Raw genomic sequence first — 23,458 nt, 5'->3', positions numbered from 1 at the left:
CAGTTGGCATGTAACATTGCAGCAAAACCAACTTCTTTATATCTGAAATTTTGATATGCTCAAGCCAAGAAGCTTAACAATCTGGAGCGCCATCTAGTGTCCGAGTCTGCCAGTGATGACTGAAATAAAGTTTATTGCCCCACAGCTTTAGACAGGTGTCTAGGAGGTTTCTGTTTCTAGCTATGCCTTTGAATGGGAGGTCTTCAGAACACAGTTATATGTATGTATTTATTTATTTATCGTTTATTTTTTTAATACCTTGCATGTTTTCTTAGTTGGCTGAGTGGAACTGCAGAATAACCAGCACTATAGTCTCTCCCTGTCCCCCTGGCTCATCCCTCTTTTCCCCAGAATTCCAGGCCAGAGACATGCACTTTAAAGTACAGCAACTTTATTTACAGAAATTAAGCATTGTACAAGTATAGTTATTCCTGCTATATAACATTTAAATTAAGTTAAGGCTACCACAGGATACAAACACACTTTCAAATATAATAAATAAAATAAGCAACAAATCAGTAATAGACCCTTTACAAGTGTCAGCTACACTTTTGCCTGTTGCCAGTGCCACCAATCCTCCTTCTCCAACCTATTAAGACAGTATGAGTCACCACAATACAATAAAGACAGGGTGTGATACACAAAACTACATCTACATTGTCCATGATGAGATTTTTCTCCAAAGAAAATCATATTGCTATTTAAGATATGTACATGTACGTAATTGGTAACAACTGTTGCGTGGAAAGTATAGCCTATTCACAGCTTCTGAAACTTTAGCCTGCGTAAGTGACATTTTGGACTTCAAGCATGTACAATGGCATGGATAGTGCGGTGAACACTTAAGCGCCAAAAGTGTGGCAAAAGCCATGTGTTCCACATAGCAAAGCTCCGTTCTGGAGAAATGCACAGTTCTGTGCGAAGGGAGGCTTAACAGGGCCCCTCCAGGTGAGCATCCTCATCCTTGCAGGTTAGCAGTGAGCCTGGAGAGCCATCTAGTGTTTGGGGCATCTCACAGCATTTTCTCTCACGGCGTTATCAAGCAGGCGGCCTTCTTGCAGGCCACCGCAGAGATAAGAGCAGCTCCTCGGCCGCTGCCTTCCTCAGACTGGATGAAGGAGATCTCGCAGTATGGGGTCAGCTCCCGGACAACCTTGTGGAAACGCTCCTTGAAACTGAAAGAAGAGATCTGGGAATCAGCACTGACATCCAAATTTAGCAGATTTCCACACACACTGCTGGAAAAACACAGCTTATACCTCAGTGAATTGCATGCTGATCTAAGCTGGGAAGCTGGGTTATGCTGGTTATGTCTGTGTTGGCCTTTCCAGTGTTAACAAACTGTGTAAATAGTTCTAAAAATGTCAATATTTAAAAATACATTTGGTGAAATAGAATCTCTGTAAGGTCATGGATTTACACCCTGACCCCCACAGTCTCCTTTGTTTTCACTCAAACCTAGGGGTACACAACTCTGGTCCTGGAGGGCTGGTGTCCAGCACAGTTTGCAGGTTTCCTTACTCAAGCACACCCACTAAACCTGCCAATTAACAGCCAAGTGTAACTCGGGTGTGTTTGTGTGGGTAAATCACTAAACTGTGATTGTAAACTGGACACCAGCCGCCCAGGACCGGAGTTGTGCAGCCCTGCCCTAACCCATCCTTCCTTCCCCACATTTCCCCTTTCTTAGCCCTCTCCTCACCGTGGGTGGAGCTTGTAGACAGAGCCATCCACTCCCACAGTTATCTTCAGCTCATCCTGGTAGCGGCGCTCCCTCATCAGATTGATGACCCCGGCCAGCCCGGCCGCACACATGTGAGCAGCACGTGTGGACACGCTCTCACAGGCCAGATGCACGATATCGCAGTCTAGCTCAGATGGCAGGACGCCCAGAGAGCTCAGGATGTTATAGATCTGCTTCCTGTCCCCTGTGTCACTGAAGGAAAACAATACATTGTTCTAGCTACCGTACACCATTGTAGAGATTTTTTTCTATAAGAGCTTCAGCTGAAGCTTTGTTATGATTTATGCTTCGAGTTTTGACGTACCTTTCGATCTGGGAGACGAAGCGGGTCTCAAAGCTGCCCCGTGTCCTCAGCATGTCTGAAGCTTCGCCATTGAAGAGCAGGCCTTCGTTCACAAGCTTCATCAACACCAGCCGCACCAGCTCCCCCATATACTTCCCACCAATGAGCTTCTCATAGCTGGGAACACAGGAAAAGCACAGAGAAGGGTTGAAAATCTACAGTCATGTACAGTAACTGTTACATGTCTACAGAGCACTGAAGTCTTCAATGACTGGCAATCCACGTGTTTTTGCAGTAAAACAAAGAATCTAGTGCTGAAATATAGCTACTGTGGATTTTTACATCTTTAGTAGAATACTTTTGAGTATTAATGTTTGTAGTAGCATACATTTAAGCATTAATATCAGAAGGCATTAACTCGTGCTTAGCATTAAAGAGTTATGACATTCGCATGGCAGGGCAGGCTACAACAGGCAGTATGTGACAAACATGCAGAGATGTACGCAACAGGAAACTGGCCAAGGCCACAAACTGAAGTAGGTCTGCGCTTAAACGTTAAAACGTGAGGTTTTCGTTAGAACATGAGGTTTTCACATCCATATATGGTAAATCATATGTCCATTGCACCCACTAATCAGGAACATGTACACATTTAGGTTTAGCTTATACGCACACACATATTCAGCTTCAGGGTATAAAAGGAGTCAGAACACATAGGGAGGTCAGAGCTTACTTGGGAGATACATGATGCATGTTCTCTGTTTGTAACCTCTCCAGAATTCTGTAATAAAACTTTGTTTGTTTCACTTCAGTCTGATCTACTCGTCTCATTTGTTTTGCATCAACGAACACGCAGGACTGGTTTCGTCCACACTACTGACTGGACCCCTGAGTCCTTCATCATTTCTCATAATTCAGCAAGTGATAGATGGAAAATATGCGAAATAATGAAAGATGCTGTACTGTCAAAAATGTGGGAGCTAATGTTGACTTTGTTGCTAGCCTAAAAGCCCACTATCCCACCGTTCATTTGCATCTGCTTGCGTCCGCACTGTAAACCCACTGGTGTTAAATGAACCCTTAAGGAGTTAAATTTGCCTAAGTTTAATCCACTTTAACCCTGTAGCAGGTAAGCGGTTTTAACAGTGGACTGTAAACAGCCATTAAGCTAGCCACATCGCTAATGATCTGCCGTGGTGGCCATTAATCTCTCAGAGCGCTGTCCGGCACTGACGTGGCTACCTCCGCAATCTCAGAAAAACAACCCGGTCACCTGGAGACCGCACAAGGGCCGCAGGTTGGCCTTTGGACGCAAATGTCAGTCAAACTTTACATTGGCACCAAATGATGGGAATTCTGTGCTAACTGTTGGTCACGAGAAACGTGAGGAAAACGAAGTGAATAGCCGCGGTCACTGCCGTCAGAGCACCAGTGATTTCGATGAAAGGCTATGTTTGCACTGAGGTATAAAGACAGGCTGATGGTGATGTGGGTGACGCCATAGCATGTATTGACGTCACTGGTGCTAAAAAGTGTGTAAAGTGGCAGCTGCGTGAGTTTCTAAGCACCAGCAACTCTACAGAGTGACAGGCAAGTTTGGAATCAATGTTTTCATTTATATAAAACCAATTTTGCTTTACTTTTGTGTATAAAATGATTCTAATATGATGCTAGTATTCTCCAGGCTTATGTGTTGCGAATAATTGATATGAGTGCTATGCAAATTTAGGGCTTTCACTATTGATAATGTTACTAATTATCAATTAGTGCCATTTAGTGATTATTTTATCATTTTAATGCCACATGGAGAGTTTTTTGAGAAATCTTTGATCCAGTCATTTCATAATCTTGTTACAACAATGCTAATTTCCACTGGCAGGGCTTCTATGGGGAGTTCAATGTTATATTAGCACCAAGCTGGCATTGGTACTACTTAGGCCAGCTCTGCTTAAGCACAGATATTTGAAACATTTGTGCAAGGTTGTAAACATCTTTCAAGCAGCATTTTCTTTACTTTGTATGTTGTATTTTGCAGTGAATTTCCTTTAGTAAAGCGTACGTGAATATTACTGGAGCATCCTGTTAGCTGTCTGCCAAGCTCGTCAGCCTAAATCGAGAACCATTTACACTTTTATTTCATATACATGCAATTTGCAACTACAAATGCATATGCCTTTGCGAGATCATGCTGTTGTCTGTTTTTCTATGATGCTTAAAAAGCTGATTTGAGTGCTTAATAATGACCTTGATAAATAGATACCCTATTTATCATTCAAACAGCAAACTCATCACTATGGTGATTCATAGAGGGCTGAATTTTAAGCTGTGATTGTTTGAATCAAGTTCTCAAGTGTTTGTGACAACCTTAACAAGTGAAATCTCATATCTGCTGATTTTAGTGGCAGATTTGAATTTTTTCTAAAATGTGTGAAGTCCACTGTGTTCATTTTTAGTGTGGTTCTTTTGAAGACATGGTGTATGGGAGGTACCCACAGCTGGTGTCCCGGGTTGAGCGATGACTCATCCACCACTCGGTCATATTCCAGGCGGAAGTCCTCCAGCTCCCCGTTTTCTCCAAACGCACCCCACTCCGTATTCACACACATACGCCCCTCGTCCCCTTCCACCAGCTCCACTGTATGCATCTCCTCCATATAACACGCATTACACCCCGTTCCTGAGAGACCAAGAATGGGAAGGAGAGAGAGAGAGAGAGAGAGAGAGAGAGAGAGAGAGAGAGAGAGAGAGAGAGAGAGAGAGAGAGAAAGTTCCACATTAGAGAGAATGACATAATGGCTTCATGACCTGTTTTTTCCTACTTCAGTATATCCCATGTTCCTGTCATAAAGTTAATGTGATGCTATAAAGTGTGCATGGTACTGGATGGTATTATCTCCTTACCTACTATCATGCCAACCTCACAACTCCGGTCCTCATAGTAACAGGAGATCATAGTGGCCACTGTATCATTCACCATGGCAACCACGTCCATTTCAAAGTCCTGCAGAGGGATATTTTTTAAAGTCTGCGTTAGTAAAGTGGTATCATGAAGGTTACTGCCACTGCTACCGGAAAGCAAAATTAAAAAAGCTTTGAAAATGATCCAGGATAACTGTTGTACACTGACCCCTCTCCTTTTGATGGCGTCTCTGAGCAGGCCAACGACATTATTGCCTTCAGCTCCAGAGGCCTTGAACCCTTTTGTCCAGTTGAGCAGAATTCCCTGTTGGAAAACAAATAAGCCATGTATAGTTTAGACTTATATACATAAGCATTATCAAACTAAAATGAGTGCAGATGCAAACAGTCCTACATGGCAGACTCCAAGTGGAAAAGGCCCATATTTCACATTTCCTATATTTTCTTGAAATGTATTTAGTTCCACGTTACCAACACAGTCCAATTTCCAAACTACCTTTATTTTGGACAGTATATTTTTAAACCTCAGCACTTTTACATAGTACATCAAACGCTTTTACTTCCAAAGAGGGTAAAAAATCTTTTTTTTTCCTTTTAATGATTTGGTTTAACCCTTTGCAGCCCGTCTTATGTTATAATATAATCAATGGACATATAAATGTCCATAGAATTTGGATTTTTAAAAAATAATCTGGCCTTCTTTTAAGATCAATGTGCTTTTACATGTGCCTTTTAAAAGCAGCAACTGACCTTATCTAGGTCCTCATGGCGGACTGGAAAAGAGAAGGTGAAACCCAGAGGAAGCTTCTTATGTTTGATGTGGTGCTTGTCCAAGAAGTCGGATATGCACTCAGCGATGTAGTCAAAAAGCTGAACATGGAGAAAATGAGAGTGAGGGGGGATGGGTGGGGGTGGGGGTGGGGGAGTCCCATTAAAGTACCGTGACGCACAAATCACATTTTCCAAATCCAGGCTAATGACAGTAAAGATTCATTGTTTTATGAAACTCCAAGCCGTAACACAGAAATCTGTCTTCATGCACTCACCATTTCTGCAGTTCCGGTCATGGCGTCCTCGGGGATGGAGTACATGTGATGCTTTGTCTCCACCTTCCAGCCTCTCTCCTCATCTTCACCCACTTTGACCAGCATCACACGGAAGTTGGTGCCGCCCAAGTCCAGTGCCAGGAAGTCTCCCACCTCTGGAAGCACAGACACAAACGCAGCTCTTACTGAATATCCAGAAAACAACTTGTATGAAACGGAAAATGCTACGTTCGTTATTGTCACACACACACAATTCAGGCTAATATAGTTTTTACCATTATGTGTATGTAATTGTAGGTCATAGTGTCAGAAAGGAACCAAAAACAATTTAATTTGAAATTACTTACCAGCTGAACACTGGAGTCTAGAGCAAGCATTTAGCACCATGCTAATAAGTGTGGCGTTAGCCTTCATTGCTTGTTAGCTACATTAGCCTTTTAGCTCTGCTGAAGTAACACAGCACAGACCATCGCTGGTCAGGATTTGCTGGTTGACCATCATACCAGCATCCCAAACGCAACATATTGCTGCTGTCGGAACAAAACCTTGTATCTCCAGTTTGGTCGTTTTTCCGTTTTTCACATAATTTGAAAATACCCAGAGTCCTATATATTGTGTGTGAAGTCCATGATGATTGGGCCAAAAGAAATGACCTAAAATCACTTGGAAAAATGTCTGGTTCCATTGACTTACCTTGAAAGCAGAGTATGTTTTTGCTTTGCCCTGTAAAGTTACAATTTTGGAGATACGAGGTTTTGATCCAGCAACAGGAATATGCTGGTTTTGGTGGTAACCAACTGTACTGGACTGTAATGTTGTGCTCTAGCATGTAGCTCCAGTGCAAAACATGTCAAGCTAGACTGACTGCATTTGCGGTAAGGGGGGAAATGTGTCATTTATTTCTAAAAACATTACTTAGCAAGTCTTAATATCTTAGTCCACTAGTTTTATTAGGTTAGGCCTTGCCTCCTGTCCTCAAACATGACTCTGTATCAGAGCAATAGCTACTGTGTGCTATTTTAGTGAATACCAACCACAATTATTAACTTTGATAAGCAGTGTTTGGACTAGTCGTTGCTTGGCATGCACAAAGTGACTCAGTCTAGACCCTGACTTGCTTCAAGTTAACCCCTTAAACTGAGAAGGACTGCATATGGGCCATAATAACTACATAACTCACATATTAGCTTCAGTGTGTAGTAGATAAAGAATATAACACCTTAAAAAAATAATGGTTCCTACACATTTTTGTCTTTGATGTGCACCACTGGTGGAGAACTCTTACATATATATTTAAGAGGTTAAATGAATGACTGTTGTGGTGAAGCGGGTTGCCAGGTAGTCATTAGGCCTGAATATAGCTGTTATGTAAGTTTTATGGGCAGTAGCACTCACCAGAGCCTTCGGGTGTAGAGCGGACGTAAGTGGGTAGCATTTTAACGCTGGCCTCATCGTGGGTCTCCAAACGCAGCCCTCTGTCCATCTCTCGCTGCATTCTCCTCATCACATCTTTTAATTCTTCTTTAGTCAAGAGAAACTCGGAGAGGATTTGGTCCACCTGCAGAGAGAGAGAACATTTCCACATTATTCGAATAATTAAGTTTTCAAATGCAAACGTAGTCAGAGTGATGTGAAAAGCTTCATTTTAGAGTCAGAATTGTTCACAGCAGTGGTGATGGCAACCAGACATCTGAAGCATTTAATGTCTACCTCACATTTTTACACAGAAAGGTGAATTTCATTTAGCTTCACAGTAGTTTTGAGTAGGTTTTTGGCCTAAAATGTAATGCAGGGCATTCTAAGCTAAGCAGTGCCCAAGAAAACACATTTTTGAATTATCCGTCTAGTATTATCAACATTACACTACAACAAGACACAAGTAGGTTCACTGGTGGTTTTGGGAAGTAAGTGAAATGGCTATATTTGCACTGCAGATATCACAACACCAGTTCTGACTACCTGTAAAGAAATCTGAGGAGGTAAGTTTCTCTACAACAAACCATTTCACATGAAACCACTCTGAAAGACTTTAACATTTCAACGACTAAATCATGCCGCATTTTGTGATTTAATATCTTTAAATCATATTCATCATAATGAATATGAACATTCTCAAGCTGGGGCAAAGTATAAGGTCCGTATAGATGCCACACGGGTAAAATGAATGGTAACACCATCACCTGTTTCTTTTCCCTTACCCCTTTTTGTTTTTCAGTCGCCATAGATTACACTGAAAATGTGGTATATACACCCTACGTTGAAAAGGATTTGAATGTATACATCATTTCCACATGAATTAACTACATTATTCACATGGATTTATCTTTTACTCACTTTTGGCAGTACGTTGCAGCTGATATCATACAGTTTACTGAAGTGGAAATGACTGGCACATTTAAATCAGGTACATTCAGTGGAGCACATCTTTCAGTGCATCTGGAAATCTCACTAAGGTCAAACATTCTTACCACCAGAAATTTCTCCAACACTGACTGGTAAGCGCTGGGCATTCTCATCATCTGCTTGCGGACGGCGGCAGGGCACGGCATCTTTGCGAGCGTTTTCTGTTTTCTGTGTGTTCAAGTTAGCTGGTGTGAGTTTGTGTTCCAGACAGGCACTGCTCTCTTTTTATGCCCAGAGGAAAGATGGGCAGTCCAAGAGCTCGGCGCTCTCTGTACACACACCCCTCCCACCACCTAACCCATCAGCTTAGGAGTCAAGGACATACAATACGGCCACTTGGTGTCATTTGGAAATGGCCTTCAACTACATATCAATGTTTATGATGGATTATATTGCTCTGGATCATCTGCACTGAAGAGTTTTCTTCAGTTTTCTTCCTTTTGGCAGTAATTTTGTTGGTGTAATGTCTTTGTAATCCAGTGTAACTCATAATGATCAAATTGAGTTCACCGTTAACATTGCTTCATAGTAAATTCAGTGCATTACTGTACTGATAAAAACTGATGTGGTGCAGCTACTAAACTACACATAAACTGTTTTTAGAATAGTTTTCTGATATAAATTGCCACGGGCAAAAATAATTTTGTCTTTGTAATCGTAGTTTTAAAATATTATTTGCTAAGTACATCAATGAAATAGCCTACAAAATGTCTTTGTAATCATATTTTTTCAATGTTATTTCGTATTGGCCTCATTGTAGATTTGGGCCTTTATTTCCTTGTAGAATGAGGTTGAGGTTTTTGATAAAGAAGCTGGTGAATGGGTGTAAATTTAGAAACACGGAACATTGAACCTGAGCCCTTTCTAAATTTAGAGGCCTTTGTTTGCTAGACAAACAGTTGTAGCTGATGCAACGATGTGGCAATTTAAGGTCCAAACTTTGAAGCGTCTGTTGTAAGAGGTTAAAGAGTCCAAATCTGGCATGCAGTATAACATAAAAACTGCATTTTTCAACATTTATCTGAATACATTTTCTACGATAACAGTATGACTTTAATTCTCAATCATTATCACCTCTGGGCCTTACTCCTAAACCTCTGAATATCAGCTGTGAGAGGTTATGGAGTTGAGAATTAGCATAATATGTATAAGGTATGTAAATGATTGAAATCCTGTAATCTGGGACAAACATTCTAAACGACATGCAATTTGATTATCATTTGACAGGAAAATTCAGCATATCCTTGCTGACTCTTTGGCGTTTCACTCTGGTCTCTGTATGGACTAGGCATATGTAAGCTAACACTAAATAGCGTAACACAGAGTACTGTTTACTTGTATTTACTCTAAAACTAATGTTTTCCTAAGCAAATAAATCAAATAAAGCATTTTCTTGGGTGCCAAAACCTTTGCACAGTGCTGTGTACACTCCCCGGCTGCTTTATTAGGTACACCTTTCTAGTAAAAGGTTGGACCCCCTTTCACCTTCAGAACTGCTTTAATTCTTCATGGCAGACTTTCAACAAGGTGTTGGAAACGTTCCTCAGAGATTTTGGTTGGTTATTTGAGTTCCTGTTGCCTTTCTATCATCTGGAACCAGTCTGCCCATTCTCCTCTGACCTCTCACATCAACAAGGCATTTTCGTCCACACAACTGACCGCTCGCTGGATATTTCCTCTTTTTCAGACCGTTCTCTGTAAACCCTGGAGATGGTTGTGTGTGAAAATCCCAGTAGATCAGCAGTTTCTGAAATACTCAGACCAGCCCGTCTGGCACCAACAACCACGCCACGTTCAAAGTCCCTTAAATCCCCTTTCTTCCCCATTTTGATGCTCGGTCTGCACTTCAGCAAGTTGTCTTGACCACCTCTACACGCCTAAATGCATTGAATTGCAGCCATGTGATATCATATATATATATATATATATATATATATAATCATATGGCACATGACATGATGTCATATATATATATATATATATATATATATATAATAACATGGCTGCAGCTCAATTAAAACAGCAGAGATCGATGGTTATAAGCAATGTGCTTATTGTACATGTACATGTACATTCATAGCGAGAGAAATTTTATCATAATATCTTATAATCGTTCATCACTCCACTCCGTCTCGCTCCATCGTATCTTTATTCTGTAGTTGATAAGCTGTGTTGATAGGCGCTTTGATTGCCTACTCTTATACCAGTCATGAGGCCAGCTGAGAGATAATAAACTCCATATGACATTCCATAAAAGGCAGTGATCAATTGTGGGGTTTTTTTCAGATTTGATAACAACATATTATATCAACTTGCGCATTAGTAATTTACTACTAATTACGATATACGATAAACAAAATTATGCTTTATTTTTAAATGATTAAAATGTGTCACATCACATCAGAATTGTCAGTTTTAGATTGTGTTTTACTCACATCTAGCTGACTAACACTAAAGTCAAATCTCCTTTTAAGTGTCAGAACTGAAATGTGAGTTAAATTGACACGTGTAATATGAACACTGACCCGTGGTGTCCCACTGAACTGCACTGGGTGACCCTATGTTGTGACACAGTGCTTATCAGTGCAAACACACACATTTCTTTTTGGGGGTGACTTGCAAAAGTCTTCTGTCGTGAGCTATTAATAGCAAAAGCTAAAATTAGCTCAGTCAAACTGACCACTTGGTCAAAGCCACAGAGGTATGTAGTACAGAGAATTTCAGTCAAATCAAATATAACCTTAGTGGCATGACCTGAAAGGCCCATTAGTTGTGTAATGTTAAAAGATACAGTAAAAGTATGAAAGTTCACCAGTTGTATGTGCATGGTGGGTTATATTTACACAAAAAGTGCTCATTTTAAATAAGGTTATATATGTAGGCCTAGTACTGGGCAGAAATCTAAGACCACCCTTCATTTCCAGTCAAAATAAGCCTTAAGTACAAGTTATAAATTTTTCAGTGAAAGGAAAAAAAGCAGGACAGTCATTTAACAGAAAATTAAACAGAAGCAGAAAAAACCTGATATATCGCTGTTGTCGGAACAAGACCTCTGTTTTTGTCGTTTTTCAGTTTTTTAGCTAATTTAAAAGTACCCATTGCCCTTTATATTGTGTGTAAATTTCATGATGACTGGACCAAATGAAATGGCTTAAAATGACTTGGAAAGACGTCTGGTTCCATTGACTTACATTAAAAGTACAGTAGTTTTTTCCTTCTCCTGTAAAGTTACCATTTTACAAGGTTTTGTAATGTAACAGTGATACGTAACTTTATATAATATATTTTGTTGAGTATTTATTGCGTCCACTTTTTGCCTTTATTACAGCTTCCATTCTTTTCAGGAGACTCATTTTCAGATCTGCTGCAAAGTTCAGTTTTAGAAGTTGGGTGCATTTTATTTTTGCTTTGCATTATTCAAGTAATCCCAAACACATTCAGTCATGTTGAGGTTTGGGTGGTCAGTCCACTGTTCTGAGAACACCAACAGCTTCTCTTTTCTTCTTTTTCAACTATTAACTTCACCCAGTGACAACTTATTGACCGCTACACAACCTTTCAGACTCATAGTGCTGAGTTGTCTTCTTGTAGTAGAGGGTGGACTGTGGATGTGTTCAGATCTAAAGCAGCTTGATTTTCTCTTTTATTTGATGGGAACAGTGTTGATGGTCTACCAGGTCTTACATGGTTGTTTTCTTTGTATGTATCATTTTTTGAACACCAGTTTTGGAAACTCTGGTTTTTCTCTCATTTTCCTTTGAGGTTGCCCTTGCTTGTATCCAATTTCATCAAAAACGTCTCGTGAAAATAAAATAACTTGTACTCATTAGCCATTTTGACTGGAAATTAAACAAATGAAGGATGGTTTCTGCCTTTTGCACAGTACTATAGGCCTATATGAGTCCATGGAGAGAATTTGAAGGCCCATCTACAGTATCTAGTGCACCATTAAGATGGAGGAAGATGTGCATGATGATAAAAATGTTCTAGGATGTTTTCCACAGAGATCAGGCCTAATCTCAAAGTTTATGAATAAAACCAAATTCTTTCTACGACTAAAAAGTTATTATTTACAAAATGTTCTTTTGTAAGCATGGCTAAGAGGTATCACTAGAAAGTTTCTGACTGACAGTTTCTACACTGTTTTTGAGAGTGTACAGGATCAAATTTCATTGTATTTTTCTTTGGAGATCCCATATACTCTGAGAGTGAGGCAGCGCCAGAGAGTTAAAGTGTTACCAGGCCATAAACACTTTACAATATTTATAAATCTCTCTGAGTGCTTTTATTTACTACTTTTATACTATATACACTGTCGTACAAATGTTTTAGTAAAAAAAAACACTGTATAGAAGTAGTACGGTATAGAACCATGAAAGATGAAAGAACGACTGGCTTGCTTAAGGGGTTCTTTGCATGGTAAAATAGTGCTTTAGATTGATGAAGAATGTGTTGTATATGGTTCTATATAGCACCCAAAAGGGTTCTTCTGTTGTACAAGCTTGACATTGTAACAGTAGTAGAACCCTTTTTGGTCCTGTACAGAGCCACTTTCAAACAGGCTCTGTATAGAACCATATACAACAAGTTTCAGTAAGTAAGATCCATTTATGCAATCTAATGGTTCTTTGAGTGTTCATGGTTCTATATAGAACCACTGTCTTCACTGAAGATCCCTTAAAGAACCATCCTTTTTAAGAGTGCAGAAAGCTGTAAATAAAGTTCAGATTATGAACAGATGTATGTGATTCTAAAATGACTTGAAATCTTGAAGTGGATAAGCTGATTAGAAAAGCGCTGTAAACTGATAATGGCAGTATAAAAGAGTCATGATGGTAGTTGCTGGTGATCTGGTGAGAATGGGGGTGTCTGAGGTCACTCAGAAGTTGGTGTGACTTGGTGGATGTCCATAACTTGGCAGGAAACCGCTTAGCTGCCTGCTGCATAAATGCTTATTAAGATATTTTATGCTATTAAGATGAAGTGACCCTTAGTCCCATTAGTCCCATTAGTCCCATTAGTGCATTGAACCCATCCATGCAGTGAAACACCCACATACACACTAGTGAAGACACACACTAGGGGGCAGTGAGCACATTTGCCCAGAGTGGTGGGCAGCCTTATCCACAGCGCCTGGGGAGCAGCTGGGGGTTGGGTGTCTTGCTCAAGGGCGCTTCAGTCACGTACTGTCAGCCAAGGGGATCAAACCAGCAACCTTCCACTCACAGGGCTGGTTCCCTAACCTCCAGCCCACGACTGCCCCCTATGACAGCATGCATGGCTAGTCCAGGCTGTATCAATGCTACCAACCTTTTGACATGCCTCACTTCTCTACGCTGCTGGTCGTTGTGATGTGTAACACTGGCTAGGACAGCACCAGTTTTAGTTACAAATAGCATTGTAGCAGTTACAGCTAGCTTCGCTAGCTAGCTAGCTACACTTGTTAGTTAGCTGGCGCCTAACAAGCATTAGCAAGTTAGCTAACATTACCTAATGAAGGGTTTAAGCCGTGCCCCTTGTTTGTACTGATGTCATGACACATGACACATTCTACAGGACCTCTAATGGCAAATGGAAATTGTCTTGGATATTTTTAATAAATATAATCAAATAAAATATTTCTAAAAAAAACTGTCGACTCCCTCCACAAACAGAGGGTTTAAACAAGCAGAAAAGTTGCGTACAACTGCCGTGATAAAATAGAATTTCTATTTAAACACAATATAAACGCGTCTCATAATGCCAACTTTTTAGTCATGTACAGAGAGATAAATACCCTTCTGTTGTTGTAAGTCATTTCCATTATACAAAATTATTCAGCCAGCATGATTGAAGAGCCAGGGCCAGAGTTTTATTACACACTTCTATAACCTAAGATCAGCTCAAGTCCCTGTAGTTACTGAACAGTAAACCTTGGAACGTAATAAGCCTGGGATTTTAATGGGTTGAATTTAACACTACCTCAAAACATCTGTCAGAGATAAGCTGATGAAAAAGACTCCTGTAACTCATAATGAGTGATTGGTTAGTGTAGTGGTTAACACCTTTGCCTTGGGGTTTGAACTGCCTTGAACTGGGGTTCAATCCCCTACGAGGGCAAGCGCCCTACACTATACCAATAAGAGTCCTTGGGCAAGACTCCTAACACCACCTTGGCCTATCTGTGTAAAAAAGATCAAAATAGAACTTTACTGACGTTAAATCAGATTTTGTTCTGCACAACAACCAAAAAAAATCTGTACTTCAGTGTCGGTCAGTTTTTTTGCTGAATCACCTTACTGTGATGCTCATCTAGAAGGTGTGTCTTGCACACCCAGCAGACCAGTGTCAGAGGTCAGTCCTTAAAATTGCAGACTGACACAATTGCCCAAACCACTAGAATCATAAATGCATTCATCATCAGTGCATTGGAAACATGTGCATTGTGAAACACAGTGTATTGGAAACATGATTGCCTGACTACTAATCCAGATTTTACAGAACTGCAAGTAACACCAGAAATACATAGAGTGTGACTGAGGTATGAAAACCGTTTTCATTAAAGAAAAAAATGTAATGCTCTTGGTCATTCATTTTATAACACAAAGCTAAAAAAGCATCTCTAAAATGATAACTTTACAGGAGAAGGAAAAAACATGCTAGATTTAACGTAAGTCGGTATTATTCCATTCAACATGAAATGTAGGCATAATGGAACAGGACTACTCTGCTATTCAAGTGATACAGAAAAATTCCCCTTTTTTCTACAGCGATGATGTTTAATATTGAACTGGCCTAATCAAACATACTACATGGTGCAATCAACTAATGTTGCATCAGCTTGGCAAATGAATTCGTGACATTTGTGCTGTTTTCTCTCTCTTGCCTTGGAATGGAAGCAAACAAGTCCATTAGAACAGTGCCATTAATACACATGATTGAGCTTATGGAGGCCTAGTAACAAAGCCTAGGCAGCGTGTTGAATTGTGTGTGTCAGAACCGGGAAATCGCTAATCTGTGCCAAGCAGGGGAGGAATAGGACCGTAACTGGAATCCACTGCGTTACTCAATTAACCAAACATGTGTGGTTGGCCTTTACTCCACAATGGACAGATTTAACCCCTTGAATTCTTTATGTAGGCCCAGGCGTCAATGCCTCACAGCCATAGCTACATAACTTATATCGTCAAAGTCCAATAGAAAACATGCATCATTTGAGCTCAGCAGTTGTCCTTTACATTGAGTGAAAATTTCATGATGATTGGACCAATAGAAATGCTCCAAAACTGCTTAGAATAAAACCTTTTTCTATTGACTTACATAGTAAAGAAGGTAAAGAAGGTTTTTGCCCTTTCCTGTAAAGTTACTATTTTGGAGATACTTGTTTTTCATTGGCCTTCCGCCCGATGACAGCTGGGATAGGTTCCAGCACCCCCCCCACCCCTCACGACCCTGAGGGAGAAGCGATTTACAAAATGTGTGTGTGTGTGTTTTTCATTGGACAGTGACAATATATTAGCTACACAGCAGATTCCAAATAATTTATAGTAAATTCTAAATTCATAAACATCACTGTGTGGTTTAAGGTGTTGGAAGTTGCCTGCAAATATATCATCATTAATTTTACCTTCTGCCGTTCATTTTGAAGATCCCTGAATGCCATTGTGGGTCAATCACTGTAACCGTGCATAATAAATTGCTCCCCATCCATTACTAGGTATTTGTGCCAGCCCCACCCAAACAAACCCACGTGTATCACTGTCAGCAGCAATGTGTTGTTGGGCGTCTTACAATAACTATAGTAAAATCCTTACTTGACCCGACACTTACGATTTAATTTTAAGCTGGATTCTTCATCAGGGTGCGAAGATGCACAGTCATTACAGCAGTAATAAACCCTGATGAACTTTGTCAACGCTCATACATTCATGGCGTTTGATCCTGATATTCATTTATTGACCACTCAAGTCAGGTGATGGGGAGACAGTTTGACAACGTGGATTTCCACAGTCATTCCAAGGCCTAAATGGCAATATCTGGATTTCGAGGCAGTAATGAGGAGATTCAAGTACTGACTGCTTGAGCACCAGTTATGTGAAAGAAGAAGGAAGAAGGAAGAAAGAAATCCCGTCTTATCATGATTCAGTGGCAATTCTGGGAAAAAAAACTAGCACAATGCATTATTTTTCAGGCTATATAATATTCTATAGTACAGCATTTTATCTCTCTGCCTCAGCATTTTCTGATCACATTTATAATTTTGTTCTATGGTCATGCTTTTATCCATCACTACAATACCCAGCATGCATTACGCAAATATATCAAATAATCATTCAGAATCCTTACCAGAATCAACCAGCCCCGACTGCTATCCACTGAAATATAGTCTCGTAAATACATCTGGCATGCTGCCAGCTAACATTAATAATATAGAACTTCCTTCTCCCTGCTAGAAAAGCCAGCTACATGTTTATCATGAAATTTATACAAAATTATACGGGCAACAGAAATTTTCAAATGATGTCAAAAACTGAAAAGCAACAAAAATGGAAATATGAGTATTTGTTCATCCATCCATCCATCCATTTTCCAAGCCGCTTCCCTGTCAGGGTCGCGGGGGTGTGCTGGAGCCTATCCCAGCAGTCTTCGGGCGGAAGGCAGGATACACCCTGGACAGGTCGCCAGTCCATCGCAGGGCAGACAGACAGTCACTCACACACAGGGGCAATTTAGCATGTCCAATTGGCCTGACTGCATGTCTTTGGACTGTGGGAGGAAACCGGAGAACCCGGAGAAAACGGACATGGGGAGAACATGCAAACTCCGCACAGAGAGAACCCCAGTCGCCCGGCCGGGGGAATCGAACCCAGGCCCTCTTTGCTGTGAGGCGACAGCGCTACCCACCACACATAGTGGAATCAGTCCATCCTGGTATAAAAACTTAAGTATAAGATTTTGTTTCTTTAAAAATACCGATTTCTTTATAAAGTAGCCAAGAGCATTTATTTGAGATTTAACTGCCATGTGTTCAATGTCTTATTGTCCAAACATCACCACCCTCATATATATGTGATATACACTGTTGTCCATGCCATGTCCAATGAGGCCATACTATGTGGACATACAAAGAAGTTCAAGGGATTAACATTCTGGGCTGTGATAAGGGCCCAATTTCTGGTAAATTCCTGAATACAGTGGCACGGGCACTCCGATATCTGTTTAACAACTCTTAACAATGCAGATAACCACAGCATCTTCGTGATATCTGGATTTGTCCCTCGTGATTTTACAGTTGTGTTAAAGGTTGTGAGATAACCTCGAGGACACTGTTAATGATGAAGCGTCCAGAATGTTGTAGGTGCCATACAGTGGCTGCAATTCTGAAAAGAATTGGGACGAAGCCCGCGGCCAAGAGACGGTTTTAGTGCTTAAATCAGACTATAACAAAGAAGCACTGATATAAAAGAGTGACCCAGGGTTGAAAGCAGTGGACTGCAGCACTGTAAAATGAACAGTTTCAGAGCAGGCCAATGGACTTTACCTCAACAGATGACGCAAAAGAGGGTGGACCAGTTACGGATGAATAGATTTGTGGGGTGGCATGGGGTGGGGGTGGCGGGGTGTATGGCTAATTTAACACAACATTGTCTTATCTAGTAACTGCGACAACCTTAGGTAAGATATAGAAATATTTACTTTGAAATATATAAATATTTATGTAAGTGTTATCATTTACAGCTTTGATTATTTACGTGCTCTAAATGCATTGAAGAACAATCATAGCTTTTGTGCTGTAATCGTAGCTACAGTATCAGCACCATTGTTTTCATTGTTTTATTAGGTTTGTTCCCAAAAGAATGAAATTAATTGGTAAAAAAAAAATAAATTGAATTCAAATGGAATTGCATTATGTACAGTCATCCTATGGTAGTTGGTCATTAGCTGCAGTTCAGTGACCATAATCACATTCATCATAATGAACAATATTCTTACTGTACCTTTTCCGTGGTGTGAGGATCCATCCTGCATCTCCCACCGGTCATGGATGCAGCCTTTTCCTCCCCAAGGCAATTCAAGTCAGCTTTGGGTGGTTCCTATTTTCTTTCCAGTTGATGCCTCATAGGCTGTGAAAGTTTAGTTCTAAAGTCCGTCTGTCCGAGTTTATTTATTTGAGTTATGCTGTCGTTTGATGTCATTTAACATAGCTCAAAGCTGGTTTATTTGCTAGTTTGCAAATATCTGTTGTCATTCAACCATAAATCGGTAAAGCCATAGTGTTTTGAATCATATATTTGTCTTGTGAATTCTGTAAATTTTGCAGCTCCTCCTAAAGTAGGTTTTTAATTTGCATCATTGTATTGTAATTGCGGTAGTTCTGTAGGTATGAATAAAACTTCTGTTTACCTATCTGTTGTTCTCTCTAGCTAGAAAATACATGCCATGTCCAGCTGTCCAAACATCCCAACAGCAGTCCTTATCTCGTCCTTATCTTCATGCTTAAGTCTGTTGCTTGTAATTGTCTTGTCTTTATCCCTGTGTTAAATCCACTTTTTGAGCAAACTCAGTTTTCATGTTTCACAGAATCTTAAACGTTGCATTGCTTCCTACCATTGTCCGCTAAAAGCAAGTCTTCTTCACACTCATCCTTTCTCTTATTCCGCTTTGACAAGGGGATGCTCCTCAGCTGTCCATAACCATCTCTGTTTTTTTAGATATGCTCCATCTAGCGAAAAACATTTGGATGAAACAAATTGTTTACATCTTGATTCTGTTCCATTCCCATAAAATACCTTTCAACTGCTGTGGTTTTGTCCTTGATATTCCACCGGAAAAAAGGTTTCATTCATAACTTTCTTTACCTCATAGTAACTATGGCAACCCAAATGACCTTCTGTACTGATTTTGTCAAAAGCTCCTCACACCTGTTGCTGCAGGTGCTGCTCTCTCGTCACTATGGTGACCTTGTCACCCTGGACATCTGCAAAATCTGCGTACTTGATATGGAAAACACTTACCTTGGCCCTGAGGTAAGTGCCCAGCTGGATTTGCTAAATGGGGCAAAATTGCCAAGGAAAACAGTGAAGGAGTGTGACTCTTGTTTGGTGAGAGTGAGTTGCATCCTGTAGAAATATCACAGGTTTCTTGCAGCCAGAAGGAAGCCTGTCTCTTTAAACGGGACAAGTCTGTCAGGAGGTAAAAATTCTTAAAACTGTACACATCAACCTGTAAGAAAGAATATTATAGGCAATAAGAAATGTACCTGTGCCCAGTGAACTGGAATTTGATGCCCAGACAGTAGTAGACTCCAATTCCGTTTTATTGTTCCAAAGCAGCTTCCAGACATGTAGTCTCACCTGGCCTGATCTGACCAATAGTAAAGAGATGTCCGGCAAAATGTAGTCAGACCACGTTTCTCTAAACCTGATTGTAACTAAAAAAATTAAATCTCAGCCCAACTGTAGCCTCACAAAATTCTGAATCTCAACATATCCGACAAAATTCTTTCTGAATCTGTCTGAACGTCAATGTAGCCTAAAAATTCTGTCTGAATATGACTGTAGCCGAGAAAATCCTGTCTGAATCCAACTGTAGCTGACAAGATTCTGTCTGAATCTGACTGAAGCCAATAAAATTCTGCCTGAATCTGACTGTAGCTGACAAAATTCTGTCTGAATCTGACTGTAGCCCAAAAAAATTCTGCCTGAATCTGACTGTAGCTGACAAAATTCTGTCTGACTCTGACTGTAGCTGACAAAATTCTGTCTGAATCTGACTGTAGCTGACAAGATTCTGTCTGAATCTGACTGAAGCCAATAAAATTCTGCCTGAATCTGACTGTAGCTGACAAAATTCTGTCTGAATCTGACTGTAGCCCAAAAAAATTCTGCCTGAATCTGACTGTAGCTGACAAAATTCTGTCTGAATCTGACTGTAGCTGACAAAATTCTGTCTGACTCTGACTGTAGCTGACAAAATTCTGTCTGAATCTGACTGTAGCTGGCTAAATTCTGTCTGAATCTGACTGTAGCTGGCAAAATTCTGTCTGACTCTGACTGTAGCTGACAAAATTCTGCCTGAATCTGACTGTAGCTGACAAAATTCTGTCTGAATCTGACTGTAGCCAATGAAAGTCTGCCTGAATCTGAATGTAGCCCTTCAAAATTCAGCCTGAATCTGACTGTAGCTGACAAAATTCTGTCTGAATCTGACTGTAGCTGACAAACCTCTGTCTGAATCTGACTGTAGATGACAAACCTCTGTCTGAATCCAACTGTAGCTGACACAATTCTGTCTGAATCTGACTGCAGCTGACAAAATTCTGTTTGAATCTGACTGTAGCCAATAAAATTCTGTTTGAATCTGACTGTAGCCCAACAAAATTCTGTCTGAATCTGACTGTAGCCAACAAAATTCTGTCTGAATCTGACTGTAGCTGACAAAATTTTATCTAAATCGGACTCTAGCTGACAAAATTCTGTCTGAATCTAACTGTAGCCGACAAAATTCTGTCTGAATCTGACTGTAGCCCAACAAAGTTCTGTCTTAATCTGACTGTAGCTGACGAAATTCTGTCTGAATCTAAGTGTAGCCCAACAAAATTCTGCCTGAATCTGACTGTAGCTGACAAAATTCTGTCTGAATCTGACTGTAGCCAACAAAATTCTGTCTGAATCTGAATGTGGCTGACAAAACTCTGTCTGAATCTGATTGTAGCTGACAACATTCTGTCTGAATCTGACTATAGCCCAACAAAATTCTGCCTGAATCTGACTGTAGCAGATGAAATCCTGTCTGAATTTGACTGTAGCCGACAAAGTTCTGTCTGAATCTGATTGTAGCTGACAAAATTCTGTCTGAATCTGACTGAAGCCGACAAAATTCTGTCTGAATCTGACTATAGCCCAACAAAATTCTGTCTGAATCTGAATGTAGCTGATAAAACTGTCGGATCTGATTGTAGCCGACAAAATTCTGTCTGAATCTGATTGTAGCCCAACAAAGTTCTGTCTGAATCTGACTGTAGCCGACAAAATTCTGTCTGAATCTGATTGTAGCTGACAAAATTCTGTCTGCATCTGACTATAGCCAATAAAATTCTTCCTTATTCTGACTGTAGCTGACAAAATTCTGCCTGAATCTGACTGTAGCTGATAAAATTCTGTCTGAATCTTACTGTAGCTGACAAAATTTTATCTGGATCTGACAGTAGCCAACAAAAGTCTGTCTGAATCTGACTGTAGCTCACAAACCTCTGTCTGAATCTGACTGTAGCAAAAAAACCTCTGTCTGAATCTGACTGTAGCTGACAAAATTTTATCTGAATCTGACTGAATCCAATAAAATTCTGCTTTATTCTGACTGTAGCTGACAAAATTCTGTCTGAATCTGACTGTAGCTGACAAACCTCTCTCTGAATCTGACAGTAGCCGACAAAATTCTGTCTGAATCTGACTGTAGCCTAACAAAATGCTGTCTGAATCTGACTGTAGCTAATAAAATTCTGCCTGAATCTGACTGTACCCCTTCAAAATTCAGTCTGAATCTGACTGCAGCTGACATAATTCTGTCTGAATCTGACTGTAGCTGAAAAACCTCTGTCTGTATCCAACTGTAGCTGGCAAAATTATATCTGAATCTGACTGTAGCTGACAAAATTCTGTCTGAATCTGACTGTACCTGAAAAACCTCTGTCTGTATCCAACTGTAGCTGGCAAAATTATATCTGAATCTGACTGTAGCTGACAAAATTCAGTCTGAATCTGACTGTAGCTGACATAATTCTGTCTGAATCTGACTGTAGCTGAAAAACCTCTGTCTATATCCAACTGTAGCTGGCAAAATTATATCTGAATCTGACTGTAGCTGACAAAATTCTGTTAGAATCTGACTGTACCCCAACAAAATTCTGTCTGAATCGGACTGTAGCCCAACAAAGTTCTGTCTGAATCTGACTGTAGCCGACAAAATTCTGTCTGAATCTGACTGTAGCCCAAAAAAATTCTGCCTGAATCTGACTGTAGCTGACAAAATTCTGTCTGCATCTGACTATAGCCAATAAAATTCTTCCTTATTCTGACTGTAGCTGACAAAATTCTTTCTGAATCTGACTGTAGCTGACAAACCTCTCTCTGAATCTGACTGTAGCCGACAAAATTCTGTCTGAATCTTACTGTAGCCCAACAAAATTCTGTCTGAATCTGACTGTAGCTGACAAAATTTTATCTGAATCTGACAGTAGCCAACAAAATTCTGTCTGAATCTGACTGTAGCTCACAAAACTCTGTCTGAATATGACTGTAGCAAAAAAACCTCTGTCTGAATCTGACTGTAGCTGACAAAATTTTATCTGAATCTGACTGTAGCCAATAAAATTCTGCTTTATTCCGACTGTAGCTGACAAAATTCTGTCTGAATCTGACTGTAGCTGAAAAACCTCTCTCTGAATCTGACTGTAGCCTAACAAAATGCTGTCTGAATCTGACTGTAGCTTACAACATTCTGTCTGAATTTGACTGTAGCTAATAAAATTCTGCCTGATTCTGACTGTAGCCCTTCAAAATTCAGTCTGAATCTGACTGTAGCTGACATAATTCTGTCTGAATCTGAATGTGGCTGACAAAACTCTGTCTGAATCTGATTGTAGCTGACAACATTTTATCTGAATCTGACTGTAGCTGACAAAATTCTGTCTGAATTTGAGTGTAGGCCAACAAAATTATTTCTGAATCTGAATGTAGCTGACAAAATTTTATTTGAATCTGACAGTAGCCCAACAAAATTCTGTCTGAATCTGACTGTAGCCCAATAAAAGTCTGTCTAAATCTGACTGTAGCAGATGAAATCCTGTCTGAATTTGACTGTAGCCGACAAAGTTCTGTCTGAATCTGATTGTAGCTGACAAAATTCTGTCTGAATCTGACTGAAGCCGACAAAATTCTGTCTGAATCTGACTATAGCCCAACAAAATTCTGTCTGAATCTGAATGTAGCTGACAAACCTCTGTCTGAATCTGACTGTACCTGAAAAACCTCTGTCTGTATCCAACTGTAGCTGGCAAAATTATTTCTGAATCTGACTGTAGCT

At 40.1% G+C, this 23,458-nt stretch overlaps 1 protein-coding gene across 2 annotated transcripts; it reads right to left on the bottom strand.

The window, feature by feature from the left end:
- Positions 1 to 374: 374 nt before the first annotated feature.
- On the bottom strand, positions 375 to 19,186 carry gck (glucokinase (hexokinase 4)). Of its 2 annotated transcripts, none has more exons than XM_017719696.2 (10): positions 18,373 to 19,186; positions 7,388 to 7,550; positions 5,993 to 6,147; positions 5,697 to 5,816; positions 5,155 to 5,250; positions 4,929 to 5,028; positions 4,521 to 4,704; positions 2,049 to 2,204; positions 1,703 to 1,936; positions 375 to 1,175 (listed from the first exon to the last, which is right to left on the bottom strand). In XM_017719696.2, the coding sequence occupies exons 1-10, from the start codon at positions 18,415 to 18,417 to the stop codon at positions 1,028 to 1,030; spliced, it is 1,401 nt and encodes a 466-aa protein (XP_017575185.1). In that variant the 5' UTR covers positions 18,418 to 19,186; the 3' UTR covers positions 375 to 1,027. The 2 variants fall into 2 exon arrangements, with proteins under 2 accessions (XP_017575185.1, XP_017575184.1); XM_017719695.2 differs by lacking the exon at positions 18,373 to 19,186 and adding an exon at positions 8,461 to 8,541.
- Between the last annotated feature and the right edge of the window lie 4,272 nt (positions 19,187 to 23,458).

This window comes from Pygocentrus nattereri, chromosome 29 (assembly GCF_015220715.1).
Source record: "Pygocentrus nattereri isolate fPygNat1 chromosome 29, fPygNat1.pri, whole genome shotgun sequence".
Classification (NCBI taxonomy): Eukaryota; Metazoa; Chordata; class Actinopteri; order Characiformes; family Serrasalmidae; genus Pygocentrus; species Pygocentrus nattereri.
This window is presented reverse-complemented; position numbering and strand designations above follow the sequence as displayed.

Excerpts from the sequence above, each read along its gene's own strand:
- gck (XM_017719695.2), bottom strand. The coding sequence starts at position 8,541 with ATGCCGTGCCCTGCCGCCGTCCGCAAGCAGATGATGAGAATGCCCAGC. Across the intron at positions 4,705-4,928 it reads TGAGGTTGGCATGATAGTAG|GAACGGGGTGTAATGCGTGT; the intron begins GTAAGGAGATAA and ends TTGGTCTCTCAG. Across the intron at positions 1,176-1,702 it reads GTCTACAAGCTCCACCCACG|TTTCAAGGAGCGTTTCCACA; the intron begins GTGAGGAGAGGG and ends CTCTTCTTTCAG.